The following is a 15534-nucleotide window of genomic DNA, read 5'->3' as shown; positions in this document are numbered from 1 at the left end:
GGAGCTGTGGGAAGTCTCTAAGCTGTTGCTCTGCCATGCACTTCACACAGTCACAACCAAAAAAAATTCTCATGAAAGGAAGTTAAACTACTTTTTTTTTTTCCCCCCTTCTCTTTAAAAACCCCACTCAATCCCTGTCGCACTGCTTGGAAATGTGTTATTTTTTAATGGGAACCCAAAGACATTAAATTCAGTGCCTCTGAAACCCTCTCCCATGATGCTACGATTGTTTTTGTGACATGGGTAAAAAATGTCTGCCTCATCTTTTAAACAGAAATTCTGTCTTATTCCTTATGACAAGTGGTCTTGTAAATGTCCATATAACCACAAAGAATAAAAGTATCGTATGTTCTCTTAAAGAACATGAAATACTTACATGGCCACAACTGTTATCCAGATGTAGTCTTCAGGCTCTGTTGAATTCATGACCTCAAACCCATGCACCAAAGTAATTTGGGGCCTGGGACAGTTTGATCCTGACAAAGATTGTGAAAGGTACCTTTGCTTCTCTGTCTGTGGCTGAACCAACTTTGCTCACAGATTAATCACTTCCTGCACTAAATAGTCCCTGAATTCTCCACTACACGGCTAAGATGTTTTCTGGCAAGAGACAGACAAGTCCCAGGAACTAAGCCTAGATGAGACCTAGAAAAAAGCATTCCCAGCTCTGAGACGAATATCCCTTATCCATCTATGTGGAGCTTTCAGATACCTGCGTTGACCCAAGCGTCTAGCACTGGCAGTCGATGAGACATAGAATCAGAAGTCCCTTCTAAAAGTGTTAAACTTTGAACTTCTGCTTCACTCTCTCTGTCTGCAAAATGCAGACACTAGTAATTTACTTTAGAAGGTAATTCATATGTTTTTCCCCTACATTTAATCATACCTATGTGGAAACTCAGTATTCTGAAACAGGTCTTTAAATGCTTGAACCTGAATACAAAAGACGACCCTCTTTAACTGGATTATTTCCTATGGATTTATCCAGAAAGAAAAAAAAAAATCCATGCAAACTTTTTCTGACTCAGAAGAAATGTTCCATGCTGCAAGCCAATCTCTCCACCTCAGATAACCTAGCTCCCAACCCCAGTCCTGAGGAGTTTAAGATCTGCACACAAAAATTCACCATGTTTCATAAATTTGGTTTATAAGAATCATTGTGCTTTACACTTTTTTATTTTTTTTTCCCAAATATTGGTATTTGAATCTGGACATCAAGCCGAGCAGTAGATGTTGGGCTTTCCACACACAAGGTGGCTGCCAATGACCCAGAGGATCCCCTCTTACTAATCAGGTGCTGCTCCATACACTTACATAGTCTGTCACGTGAAAAGAAACCGCAGTGCATGTTACATACATGTAATGTTAAAACAAATCTATGTGGGTTATCTCCTCACAGTGGAAAGTTCTGCTACATTTTTGAAGGAGAAGGAAGCAAAAGTATTTTTTATGGATGGCAGTTCACCACAAGTGCAATGGGGGTAGCTCACCAACTAGTGTTCACAATGTCTCAGGGACAGAACTGAAAGAGACCCAGAGATTTGACTTCTAAACCTCTGCACTAACTTATTATCTAATAGTGTAATCCTGTAACGTACTATTTATGGCTGGCTTAGGCAATCTTATCTAAAAGGCCTCATGAGAAATGTTACACTCTAATACATATGGATGTGATAACATCTATCTAGGCTAATCAACAAGCATTAAAAAATGCACAGTGAAAACTGAGGCTATATTAGCTACATACCTCTGTATGCTTTCTAAAACCCATACCAGCCCCAAAGAAGCCTCGTTCAATAAATGCATCCCTGGTCAGGACCAGAAAGACTAATAGAGGTTGTCTGTCAGGTCAAGTTGATGGTTTGCCTGCTTCACATTGGACTGGCATGTCATTGTCTAGACCAAATATTTGTTAGCAGACACCAGGCTCCCTTGCTCTGTTCTGGTGTAAATTAAATACTTCTCTTGATGAGGAAAACCATAAATAGACTATTAAGTAGTCTACACTAGGATTAAGATCATATACGCATATGGGCGTCAGGCTTGGCTCCCTCAGCTTCTCGAAGAGCACTAGTCAAAAGACTTGAGCAGCAGAAACAAAACTCCTTTGTCTTGGGAAACAAATGTTGTTCTCCAAAACAGCAAGAACTATAAGCACAGCCAAGCTCAGCCTGTGCCAGGACACTTTGAACACAACCCAGCTTAAGCAGCATCTCACCAAGAATGCTCCAGTCCATGGATGTTTAAATTCGAGCACCTTCCTCTTACCATACAGTGGGCACACAACTACAAAGTGGTGATAAACTTAGGAGCAGAGAAGGACTGGGAAAGAAAAATAGAACTTTAATTTACCCCAAGGAATTAAGTGTGTGCCAGTGCAGATTGAAGACCACGAAGTATGCTTCATGAGACAAAACTGGCTAAAAGCAGAGCTGCCTTCTGGATCAGCTGAAAGCTTAGCATGGCACACTATTGTCTGCACTATTACATTGCAGTAATCCCTAACAGAGCTGGCACGAATAGTGGATAGTAGTTCTGTATCAGAGGGAAAGGTCCTTAATTATTTAATAGACAGCATTTACTTTTCAATATTCCCTACTCACCCACTGACGCCCAAAGTAACACCAAGCTGGGCACAAGCTGAGGCCTTCCAGACATGTTACCAAGTATGTTTTTTTTTGTGAGACTAAATAGTAGCATTTTGTGACTAAATAGTAGTGTTGTCAAAGTCGCAGTATATATCTTCCCACAAAGAGTCTCTCCTCTCATTGGAAAAATGTCTACCCTTTATGATTGTGGAGGAATGCCTGCAAACTTGGCTTTAATATAACCTAGGGGGTCAGAAAACAAGCCAAAGAACCTCATACTTCCCTCCTCCCCCCAACAAATAAATAATGATTTTTAAGCTGATGTCACAGAGTTTATGGCAACTGGGTTTTTGCATGACTAAGATTAGAAGTACTTTAGGATACTAAACAAGCAAGCTTCTCAAATAAGAATAAACAAAGCTCACGCCATAGCTATTCTGGAGAAGATTAACTCCTTTCCCGCTAACTATATCTTTTCTTGCTATGAACATGGAAAGCTATAAGAGCTTTCAACCAGCCCTCTCCAAAATGCCAGTAGGTCCCATCTATATCAAACTCTTAAGTCAAATGGTATAATCCTCCCACACTGTAATGTCCATATTCCACCTCCACAACAGAATTACCAGACTTTTTCAGTTACTCATACCTTCATTGTAAATAAGAAAATGGATGTTAGACTATCAAAAGCTGCTTGAAGGCTTTCTCAGTGGCATTAGAAATAATGTTAGCATTTGCTAGCAGAGAACATGATTATGTCACTGCCCTATGTCCTGTTGGTTCTAAATTGTTCCCGGTGCTCTTGTTTAGAATTATCATGTGCAAAAAAGAAAATGCAATTTTAATGAGAAAGCTTTTCTCCCTCCAAAATCAACACAAATGACCATACAGCATCTCCATCAAGGTCAAGTATTTATAATACCAACAATTTACTGTAATTTCACAATTATTTAAAGTATCTTTCACTTGAAATAATGAAAATATTAAATCTCCCACTTTCACTGTTTACAAAGGTTGCACAATCAGATTAATGTACCACGAAACTTCCATTCCCCTTCAGCTCTGGTTCGGTCATCCTTTGATTAGTACCATATTTACCATGAATCTACATTAATTTGAAAAAAAGACTTCCCCTACAACAACAAAAATAATCTGCATCCCGCTCCATCTTCAAAATTTCTACACAAATTACTGTAGCTACACCACAGATACACATGAAAGAAAAACAATGACTTTACTTACTAGGAACTCCAGACACCAGCCGTAATGGACGTAATACTCGGAAAGCCCGCAGTGCTTTAACATCAAATCCGGCACCTTTTCCTCCTATAGAATTCCCCCCATCTGCTTTGGTTGCTTGTTCTAAAATTGCACTAAAAAGCCTGCAAAAAGAAAGAGGAAACAATCTGTAGGCAGACAGCAAGGCTTAGGCTAAACAGGAATAGAGATCAACATCATCATTATCACACGAACTTTCTCACAGACCTGTGAGAAGCATCACACATCTCAGTCGACATTCGCGTATGGTGGAGGAGAGACAGACTCTTCCCATATGCAGTAGTTTAACGGTGATGTCTACACAATTTGCAAAACAAAACTTGCAAAACTTGTTTCTGGAGCAAATATAAACATAACACGCTGCTTCTTCAGCCTAATGGCTCCTCACAGCCAGCTATAGACTATGTGAGAGAACAGTTTGCCTGGAGGTATGTGGATGTGGGCTCCCTGCCCTGTGTCCTGGGGCATACTGGGTGCTTCAAAATAGCCATTTTGGCAATGCCTCATGCTGAATTTAAAGGATCACCAACAGCAGAGCACGTGGGTCAGATTTTGGAGGCAGTCTCCAGACTGTCCTCAAATTAGAAACTGTGTAACAAACCATTTTTTCATTATGAATTGAAAAACAAGGTATTGATGAAAAGATATCACTTGAATTCCTTCCTTTTCCAGGATTAGCCTGCCTCCCCTGATAAGTTATGCAGATGGCATATTAGTTTCCTGTTGTTCCTTTGATAGGAATGGTTGGACTCGATGATCCAGTGGGTCTCTTCCAACCTGGTTATTCTATGATTCTATGATTCTATGACATACTCAGTGAAATGTGGGTGGAAAGGCAGGAAAGCACAATTTTTAGGTTTTGCCCTTTCTGCTGCCAATATGTTGCTATCTTCATGAACCAACAATCCACCTAGAGGAAAAATCATTATCTGTAATTAACCCAATCATTAATTATCTGTCATCCATTTTACAAGGAACTAAGATTCACCAAGGTCACTGCAGGTAGAACTTGGCGTAAAACTCAGGAATCCTTCAAGACGCAAATTTTTAGATATGGGAGTATGCTCACATTATGTGCTTGTGTATCCGTTCGTAAATCTCCTGATACATTGGCTAGAGAAAGCACAAAACAGTCTTATTAGTAGTATATTTTATTACACCAGTCTTGATATTTTATCTTGGTTAGTAGGAGTAGCTGCTTTAAGGAGAAATTGTCTTATTCAGAATGCGTTTGGGAAGGCAGAGCAAAGCAGAAAAGACAATATTCGTCTGTAAAAGAGCTGAAGGCTCACCCTATGTGTTAATAAATTAGCTTCAAGAAGCAGCTTCCATTTTTCTGGTAAAACATTAGTACCTTTGTGGGAGGATGTATTCTTCATGAATCTGCTAATGACATTGCTTTCAGCCTTGAAGTTATCAGCTTGAACCCAGCCAAATCCAGTAGAGATTAAAAGCTGTTCCACTCTAAATGGATGTTTGGCACTCTGTAGAACCGGCTTGCCTGCAACTGGCAGAGACCCCCTGGCCCATAGCAAGCCATGGTAACTTTAAAGAAGCTGTCTGGGATGCCAGAAACGGCCTGTTTGGAGTGGCCTTGCTTCAAGCACTGGCTGATTTATCTCTCAGACTTTGTAGCCTGCAGTGCCTCTGCCAGGATCTCATCTATTTGACCAGACTGGCATATTCCACAGAAAGCCACCAGACTGCATATGAAGCAGAGACTGATCTGCCTAATTGCTTTACAAGGAGCCCCAATCCTTGCAATCCACGGTTAAAACTTAATGATAGGGTCACAAACATAGGAAGTTTGCCCCAAACTGAAAAAAAGAGAATCATAGAATAACCAGGTTGGAAGAGACCCACCAGCTCATCGAGTCCAACCATTCCTATCAAACACTAAACCATGCCCCTTAGCACCTCGTCCACCCGTGCCTTAAACACCTCCAGGGAAGGTGACTCAACCACCTCGCTGGGCAGCCGGTTCCAGGACTCATCTACTGAAGCATCTAAGACAACACATTTCCCTAGTGCTAAATCCACATAAAAATGTGGATTAGGGTAGTGTAAATATGAAATTAGTTTCTTAAGCACTTAAGAAAAAAAGTCACATAGAGTGTCTTATAAAACTTGTCAACTGTGACCAAGGAACTTTTAACTGGATCTATTCAAAGCCTCAGCTTCAAGCACTGCAGAAAGATTTAACAACTAGGTAACAAGCGTGGGAAACACTGTGTGTGGGGAGGTTGGATGCTGAGTTTGTAGGTGTTGCAGGCTGAGAAGCAGAATGCAGAGAAGACAAAAATGAGCCTATGAGAAACACTGCATTGACTACAGATATCACAGAGAGAAATAAACAAGAGCTGATGCAAAGAACATGAATTACAGTAATGCATGTATTTTTTGAGCTGTGTACACAAATTATACAGTTACAATTTTCTGCTGGTCCTCATAATAGTAACACCGTAGGTCAGATTTGGCCTAATGTATATTCAGTAAGCTAGTGATTAAGCTCTAGAAATGTGTTCCATTCCTTATCAAATGTTTCTGTCTTCCTAGTCAACAGAATTCCCATAGCAGATGATGAGTGACATATCTATACAACAGTCACAGTCTCCTGGGATCCTCTGGAAGAGAAAGGATTCACTGCAGAAGATTTCTTATGCTGTTATTCAGCTGTCTTGCAATGCTGGAGACAAAAAAAAAAATCTCAAGGAACTATGAGTCAGCAATTGTGCAAAACTGACGGTCCATTCTTCTAGTCCCCATTACCACTGTCCCCATGCTTTAACAAACAGCAGCTCTTGGCAGCTGGCACCAGGGGTATTTCTCCTGCCAGTCATGCAATGAACAAATTTTGGGCTGCACTAAAACTCTACATACTAAGAAAAGGTATACACGTCCTAAACTAATTCAGGAGGAGCAGAAACATAACCAGCAGGGCGGCTCACTCCACTAGAGCTAGAACCTTGCTTCCCAGACCAGTGCAGCTTCACTGCAGCTAAGCCTCTTTGCAGGCTCCAGTGTCAATATGCTAAACATGCTGTCTTGAGGTATCCACAGTCATATCTGTCTACTCTACTTCAGGAATAATTTGCAGTAATTTCTGCTGCTCTTCATTTAAAAACCTACATTTAAACTTGAATTGCATTACTCCTGCTAATCTTGCTTTAACACTTTTACTCCATGCTTAATATCTCCTCCTGTAGTAATCCTGCTTTTTACTAATGCAATATAACTTTTTATTTCTCTCATTTATTTTGATATTTTTTCCTTTTCTATTGGGGCCCAGATTGTGCTCAATGTGGCCTAAATCTCTACTCCACTCTGCACATTTATAATACTTCTTATCAATCCTACTTCATGATCCCTATTGCCTCCCAAATTAGGGCATGGGCAGACATCTATGACTCAGAGGCTACAACTACCATATGCTTTTTTGGCTGTAACTTATTATGACCTCAGGGAGGATAGGGGGCTTGGATTTTTTTTTTTTTTTTTAAAAAAAAGCCTGTTCAGAAATAGCACCAATATCCTCTGTTAGGAAAAAAAACCCAAATCCATGTACAGTTTGTAGTTTCTATGAGCTCTAGAGATTTTTTCCTAGATTTTAGCTAATTGTTTTCCAATCCTAAAAGAGCTGGATGGATATTAAGCTACTGATAGAAAAACATGAGGCCAGAGTCCTTCTATCCCTTATTTACATGGGAAAATCTGCTCTTTGAAGAAAACTTCTGGGAATAGTTTACAGTAGGTATGGTAGAGCAAGGTGAGATTCTTTCCTTCTCTTCTCAGTAGGCAAGTCAGCTGAAATGCATGCTCCAGGCACGGTGCGAGCAATGACAGAGAAATCAAAGTTTGGATGGTATAAAAATGCAAGAGAGCTAATCTCTAGTGGCCACTGAAAATCTCACCAAAAAAAAAAAAGAACACAGAAATAAGGCTTTCAGTCTTCACTCTTATTTCTTTCCAGGTGACTACCTTCACGCCCCATTTCCAGGTAGTGCTTTTGTACTTTCCACTGATGAAGTGCAGTTAACAGCGCCTTTATTTCTGAATTTCACTCGCAACATGATTACACCTAGACTAAATCCATTTGAGAGACAAGAACAATAAAGCAGAAAATAAATTTCTATCACAAACATGTATGTATAGACATACTCCACTTTCCTTCTTACAGTTATTTCTGGGGTATTAAGCTAACCTCACTGTTTTTCTTATATTTTTCTGTCTCCTTTTTAACATCTGAAACATCAAAAAGGTTTTTGCTTTGCTAGATGACCCCAACAGCAACATGATAGGGTTACAACCTGCTCTACAGCTTTTCATCTCTTCCTCTGTGGGGAGGGCACACTGATTTTTATAGCATAAAAAAAGAACTTGTCAAAGGCCTCCAGAACATGAAGAGAAAACAGAAGGTTTGATATTTCTAAGGCCAAAAATCAGCAGAAAACCACAGCTGAATCCTCATAGGTATAAAGAAATAGCAAAGTACAATCATTTTTTTCACACTGTTTTACAGTTTACCTGCGATTTGTGAGTGTGAAAGTGTTTGGGTCTGCCCTTCAGAAACTCCCCACAGGTCTTCAAAAAGACATAGACTGTGACCACATTTTCCAGTCTGCTCTGAATTCCAGGTCCTTTTCAAATACCTCCTTCACTGCTTACCTTCTCAAGTCTGACTGTCTTTCAAATTATGACACCTTTTTTCTGGCAGAAGCTATGGGTCCTTGGAGAGTGACTGTGCTTGGCAGACAAACCACAGGAGTGCCAGAAAAGACAAATATTCTTCTAGCACAATATTGTCAACTTAGTCTTCTCCCAAGAGAAATTTCCTCCAACAGTCTAATATTAAAGGACATCACTGCTATATCTGAAAGTTTTTGTGTTTTCCAAAAGAGGAACAGTAAAACTGAAGGAAGCAGGAAACAATTTGACTAATTGCTAGTGTTTGTGGGTTGTGCCTCATTAGGCAGATTAGGAGTGTGATCTCTAATCTTAACTAATATTGTCCTTATCCACAAGGCCTCTGACTGATAACCCCACAGAGACATATTTCTTCAAAGCAATAATGGAGCAGAGTGGTTGTGGAGAGAAAAAGCAGTTCACCAGCCTAGGCTGTGGCACTGTATGAGTGAGTTTAAACAGATAAACATCAAAGGAACACATCTGGCCTTGACGTGGAATCTGTCACTTGAGATTACTATTTAACAGAGACCTTGGGGTCTTGGTCACGTTTACTGTACTCATATTATCCCTCTTCAGTTACATTTCTTGTTCCCCATCTAGTGACTGAGAGCTGCTGGAGGCAGACAGAAGAGCTGAGAGCTGCATCTTCTGTTATTGGCAACGGAATCAATCTCAGTGTGAATATCATCTTGCTGATTAACTGCCTTAGTAGGAAAATTGGAAAGTACCGTGCTTAAACTAGATATAACACTGCCCTGTTATTTCTGGAACCTTGCTCTTTCACATTCCAGTGGAAGAAGAGGAAGTAACATGTCTTTCTTTTTGAAAGCCTCTCATAAAAATGAAAACGGAATAATCACTTTCACAGGACTTTTGTTCTCCAGTCATTCTTCAACTTAAGCAGCTATTCCCAAGTAGATGAAATATCTGAGGGGAATAAAAAGCAGAACCAGTTACAGAACTGGACATCAATCCCAGGGGAGGGGTTGGGGATTTGCCAGTTTCCACTTACTGATTTGCTGTGGGTAGGAATGAAGGACAAAGACAATTGGGCACTACTATATACAGAAGCATTATGCTCACATGGAGGCAGAGAGGTCTTGGGACTACGAATAGGTTCCAGCTTATCCTCCCTCCCCCTCACTGGGAATTCTCCTTCCACCCACTTTTCCCCATGATGATGGAAAGTGGGAGAGACGGGGTAGCACACAGTAGTCTGCTAATGTAATTTTTTGGGACTACCACAAAAAAATGGCCAAGAAGTTAGACGAACTGTGATTTAGGTCAGAAATTAGGAGGTGGTTTTGATGACTGAGTGTATCCCCTTTGATGTTTTCCCTAGGAGCTAATTCAGGGTTTCCTTGGTAAAGAGGTGAAAACACTGCAAGTTCTGTGGATGATGAAACTCTTTAACAATGGAGTGGTGGGAGGATGGGACAAATTACTCAGGAGAAGAAACACTTGCTCTCTTTGTGCTCAGGGGTAGTTTATTCTTCACCTCTCCCCTTCAACAACCACAATCCAACCCCCCTGTTTATCTCTTATCCTTAGGTAGAACAAGCAGAAGGCAGTTTATTTTGCTTTTGTTCAAAGATATTAACCAAGCTTGAAGGACACAGAGGAATAAGGGGATTAGAAAGATTGCAGCTCAAAGCATTAATTTGATACACAATAGTAAAATTAGTCTTTAAAAAGGTTAAAACCATTAAAAAGGTTAAAATCAAAAGTGTTGAAATCACCAGCAGAAAAACAAAAGTCGAACTGAAGAGCTTATTTTTCTTTGTAAGTATGAAAACCTGAGATTTAAATTTTCCATCCATCTTTGTGAATGATAAACATCAGTAAAAGTTCACAAGATGGCAGAATTTGTCATCCAACTCCAATCTTTGTTAAAGGATCTCACGTAGGTATTCTTTTTTAATATTCATGAAGATTTACAAAGGGATTTTCTTCCAGGTAAGCATATTCAGGCATTTGACTTTGTCAAACAGCCTTGCAGTGCTTCCTCTTTTCATCCCTGTTCCCAAAGAGCAGTTTAATTTCCATGTCTTGCAAACCATTAAGAACCTTGGAAAAGGCTAAGCAGCAAAGAATACCAGGTAGAAAATGTATATCAAATGACTATTTATCCTTAACATTTACCTAAAAGTAAATTACTGCTACACACCAAAACCAGCATGAATAAAATTATACTTACAGAAGACCAGCAAGTTAATTATATTTTTGGGTTACACAGTAAAACACGGGGAGTAGAGGGACTAACACAGGAAGGAAAAATGTTAGTTGTAGAAGGAACATGATGGACAGCAACCTCTAACATCACCCATATGTAAAGTATCAAGCACTCACACACCTTTATGCTCCCAAAGGTTGCCAGTGTCCCCACACAAGCAGTGCATTTATAGACAAAATGTTGGTACTCACCCTACTACCACAATTATAAAATCTAATAAATTCCAGCCATTGCGGAGGTAAGCGTTGGGGTGAAAGAGAAGTCCATATGCTATTACTTTTAAAAATGCTTCCACTGTAAAAATTATGAGAAAGAGATATTCCACTCGTTCCTGGGGAAGAAAAAAGAACAAGAGAGAGAATGGTTAGCGTGGCTGACAAAACATGGATAAAGACATTTTTTTCTCTGTTACAGTCCACCCATGTGGCCTCCAACTCACTGACTCACCACTTAGGTACATCTGACACACATGGCTTGTCAGAGGGCTTTTCTCTTCACTCTTCCATAGTCTGCTGCCAGTCTGGCAGGACAGTGGCAGTAAATTTTGGTTAAATTCTGACATTTGCTGCCCTTGGCTTGGCAGGCATGGACCACTGCACAGGCCTGTGCAAAGCAGGAGGGGATAGTATCAAGACGCATGTTCTAGCACCCAGCTGTCTACAGAGCACATTGCCAAATATCGTCAGTCATCAGAATAAACTTCATCCAGTCCTTTTCTGCTATGGAGAGGAAACATTACTGGATGCAATATTGTGGAGAGAGATGGGGAGAAATAGAGGAGCCCACCCGGGACAGATGCATGTGTCAAACTATGCCTTCTTTGGGATTCCCTTTTCTGTTGCTGGGGAATAGGTAGGCTGACTATCGGTGATAAATGCTTTGCACATCAGGCTGACTAATGCTACAGGCTTTTAATCATTCCATCAGAAATGTGCGTGTCCCTGTAAAATGCAGGCTGCAATTAAGCATATCCAAACAAAGTCACTTCCAGTGACAGTACAGTCTGATTCAGGACCAGCAAGAAGGCTTTTGGAGTCAGCACACAGGGTCACTATCTCTCATCTCTGGGGTTTTAGCTCCAGTGTGGAACAAGAATATCAGTGCTGCAGAAACAGTGAGGACCTAGGTAGGAGGGAAACTGCAGCATTAGGTAATCACTACGAAAGTGTGGCATGGCAAGCTGAGTGTGAAATAGGTACCTGAAGAAGAGAGAGCAGCAAAAGTAGACTAGGTTCTTACAAAGTTAAATTAAAAAGTTATTAAAAGTTCACATTAAAGAAATAAAAATCTGAGATAAATACAAATTAAAACATCCAAGGCATTTGTGGTCCTACCCAGCAAGACAATCAGGAAGGTCACTATCTTTTTCTTTTCAGCTCCAAACAGCAATTGCCCTGTTCTTCTGTCCAGCTGAATGGACATGTAACACTTTCATATGATAGAAAACGAGCAGGATTACAGAAAATCATTCTATCGTTTAACACAGCTGCCTATTTGAGCCTCCTGCATTTAGCTCCAGGTAATTAATAGCTCACTAGCAATCTTGTTGAACTCAAAAGGGTGATTTCCAGTTCATCTGCATGTTTACATTAACGTTATTTTACACAACTGAGAAATTCCATCTGACAGCAGCAGACACATGTTTGCAGTTTAAAATACTGGGGTTTTCACACAGGCAATGCTTTCACAATGCCTGCAGTATTATTCCCCAGTGCTTAGTATGGGGAACACCTAAAAAGAAGTATAATTCTGTAGTTATCTGATCCCGTCATAAATACTTTGAATGTTCTCACAGCACAGAATTTGGCCATTGTCATCCCAGATGAAGATGGGTCAGTGCACTAAGGATTTTACTCTCCTTGAACTCAGAGAAGGAAAAAACAGCATATAAGATTGGCAACTACTATGTTCTCAGCTCTACAAATAGTAAGTGTTTTATTTTATTTAGCACAGGAACTGGCACCTAAGTGCTAACAACCAGAAGTCAGACATAGGCTTGGCCATAGAAAAGAATTCCATGATGGCTTGCACACTCGTATAAGGGAATAACCTGGCAGCCCTTTCTACCTCCACTGCCATGGACAACTGAATGGGTATAAATTGGTGTACAAATCGTAATAAAACAGACCCAAATGATAAAGCTGTATGCACGCTTTTTTAAAATAAGACAAGCTGTCATGAAACTTCTTAAAAAAACCCACAACAAAATCATTGTGCAATGGGAGGTCTTCACACAGGATCTTCCTGATTGCTTTGCACCTTTGTGCTGCCACATGCTTCTATCAGCGTGGCATGAGGCCAGACGCTAACCCACACAACAGGCAGATAGCCCATGGCAGCTCTGTCTGGGAAGAGATGCTCTGCCTCTGAAAGGACCAGTTAAAGACCGTGCAGAGCCTGGAGGAAGACAGAAATGGGCTCTGTGGGGGAAGAGCCTGCCTTGAACTACGGGTGGGAGTAGAGAGTGATGTGCCTAGGATGGACATGGCCCCACTAGGGATGAACGAACACCATGTAGGACAGAAACAAAATTTTCTCTTGCTGCAAGCCAGTCCATTAATAGGTCTCCACCCGTTTCAGCCAAGGGCTTTCCACAGCAGTACGCAAGCCCTCTTTCCCCTCCCAAAAAGGGCCACAGTAGGTCCAAGACCACTCTTTCATTCAGACTGCCTTTGAGGTAGTCCTGTGTGCTCAATTTTTGCAGAATCCTACTCTGTAATCAGATATATGGCTTCATGGAGAAATGCTGTTTGCCTTAAAAAACAGACTTCCCCAAAACTTCTGGCAGTCGCAGCTGAGACTGACACCAAGGAGATGCTGAGAAGCCTAACCTCTCGTGTAATAACGCCAGGTCCAATTTGTAGCAGACTGGCAGATAAATTGAAGAAGGCCTAAAGCTGCCCCCAAGCCCAGTAATTTAACAGCAAACACTGTCCTTGACCTCTGGGCACCGTGGGACAAAGGCTGCTGCCAGCTCTGTCTGGCTTCCTCCTTCTTCTGTAGCTGCAGTGCTGTGCTCTGAAGGCCTGCCCAGCCAGGAAAGCCTTTCCACTCCATGAATTTCACTGAAATATCTGCAATAATATAATCAAAAGTCCAAAGAAGCAAATACTTGTGAAAGTTCTGGAACAACCTTGTTTTCTTTTTATATTTATTACTGCACAGAGCAGCCAGTATTTCTACAACAAACAGGTTCCATTTGGTCAGGTTTAGGAGCCTCACACCTTTTTGCCTCTAAAGATGCCTACAGGATTACAGACTCCTCTTCTGTTATTGTAATAATACTGTTTGTCGAACCATGATATTGAGGTAATCATATGCCAAAATATTACACACAACATGTGTATATATACCTATACATAGATCTATGAATATATACATACACAACTACAAGCTGAATAAATTCCTTAAAATGCTCTGGTTAAGGTGGAAAGATCCATAAAAAATGAAACTCCATAAAGGCCTTTGAAATGAACATAAGATACAGAATGCTGAGCAGAGGAGAGAGATTTTATGATCCTCTGCACTTAAATTAATGATTTCAGGATCTAAAACTGAAGGAAAAATACCGCAGAGATTAAACAGTGCAGCTACTCCAAGATCGTTTCAGGAAGCTACTCCTGCTTAGACTCAAGAAGAATTTGAAAAGCCTACTAATTAATTTGTGTTCCCTTTCCGCCTTATATCATAAAACTCAAGAACCTTTATGAACACAGCATAACTCAGTAATGACATAGCATAACTGGGCTCTCAGGAACTTGGGCTGTGGTGCCAGTTCTGATGCCACCCTGCCTGGTGAACTCACAGACGTGACTCAACCACCCTTCCCTTCAGATCAGAAATAAAAGGAGGATCTGTTGCCCTTGGCAGCCAAAGAACTATTAATTTGCCCCTGCTAAATTGGCATCTACACTTCTGCTGGTTCATTTGAAGCTTTGCTTTCACAGGTTAGGCAGACTGGGGCCTGGTGTTTCAAGCTCCCAAAGGACATAGCACTGAAAAGCATCTATAACCTCCACTATTCTGAGAACCCCATTTGGTGCCATTTTAAAATCAAGCCAGACAAATATTAGCATTTCTCTTTGAGAGAGTTCCCTGCTGACAGCAAGGGAGCTGCCCCACTACCTTTCTGAGAGGGAAAGGACACAACAACAGTATTGCCTCTTAAAACACAAATCCAAACCACAGCATCCAAAGAGCAGGAACTTATTTTAGAGCTGTAAGAAAGAGGGAAGGGTATTTTTTCATTTGTGACTTAGAAACTGGAACCATACTGATGTGACTGAGGAACACGAAACATATTGCAGGTTAAAGAATTAAAAATCAGGAGCTTCCTGCTTGGGCAATAGTGATAAAAATGTTTTGAAAACCAGAGGGAAAATCAGAGGAAGAAGAGGAAGGACAAAAGTTTCAGAAAACTGGCCAGTCTCTGGATCATACACAGACATTCTGGGGCTGGCTTTACCACTGTTTTTGGGAGGTTGTTTTATTTTTATAGACAGAGGACAGAAGTATCAGCTACCCTAGCTGATGGATTAGCCAGCACTAACACTGCCAGGCAAAAAATTGTACATCATCTTACTCTTAACAAAGAAACAAACGTTAACTTACTTCTAAGGCTCTAAGAGATATTGCCAAAAGAGGATTACTGTATTAAGTATGAAGCCCCTCTAATCCCATGCGCCTTCTGAAGACGTCATAAGTTTGCCTTTGTTTATAATTTTTAAACTGTACCTAATGACATTGTAGGTT

The 15534-nt window shown here is 40.6% G+C and overlaps 1 protein-coding gene across 23 annotated transcripts in view; it reads right to left on the bottom strand.

The window, feature by feature from the left end:
* The window catches only part of CACNA1C (calcium voltage-gated channel subunit alpha1 C), a 480521-nt gene that overhangs the window by 187502 nt on the left and 277485 nt on the right, over window positions 1-15534 (bottom strand). For all 23 annotated transcript variants that reach the window (XM_069861396.1, XM_069861462.1, XM_069861443.1 and 20 more), the window contains exons 4-5: window positions 10974-11113; window positions 3828-3967 (exon numbers count right to left, since the gene is read on the bottom strand). In XM_069861396.1, the coding sequence (XP_069717497.1) occupies window positions 3828-3967; window positions 10974-11113 (280 nt within the window). The remainder of the gene's footprint in view (window positions 1-3827; window positions 3968-10973; window positions 11114-15534) is intronic.

The sequence above is a fragment of the Phaenicophaeus curvirostris genome, chromosome 1, assembly GCF_032191515.1.
Source record: "Phaenicophaeus curvirostris isolate KB17595 chromosome 1, BPBGC_Pcur_1.0, whole genome shotgun sequence".
NCBI classification, from domain to species: domain Eukaryota; kingdom Metazoa; phylum Chordata; class Aves; order Cuculiformes; family Cuculidae; genus Phaenicophaeus; species Phaenicophaeus curvirostris.
This window is presented reverse-complemented; position numbering and strand designations above follow the sequence as displayed.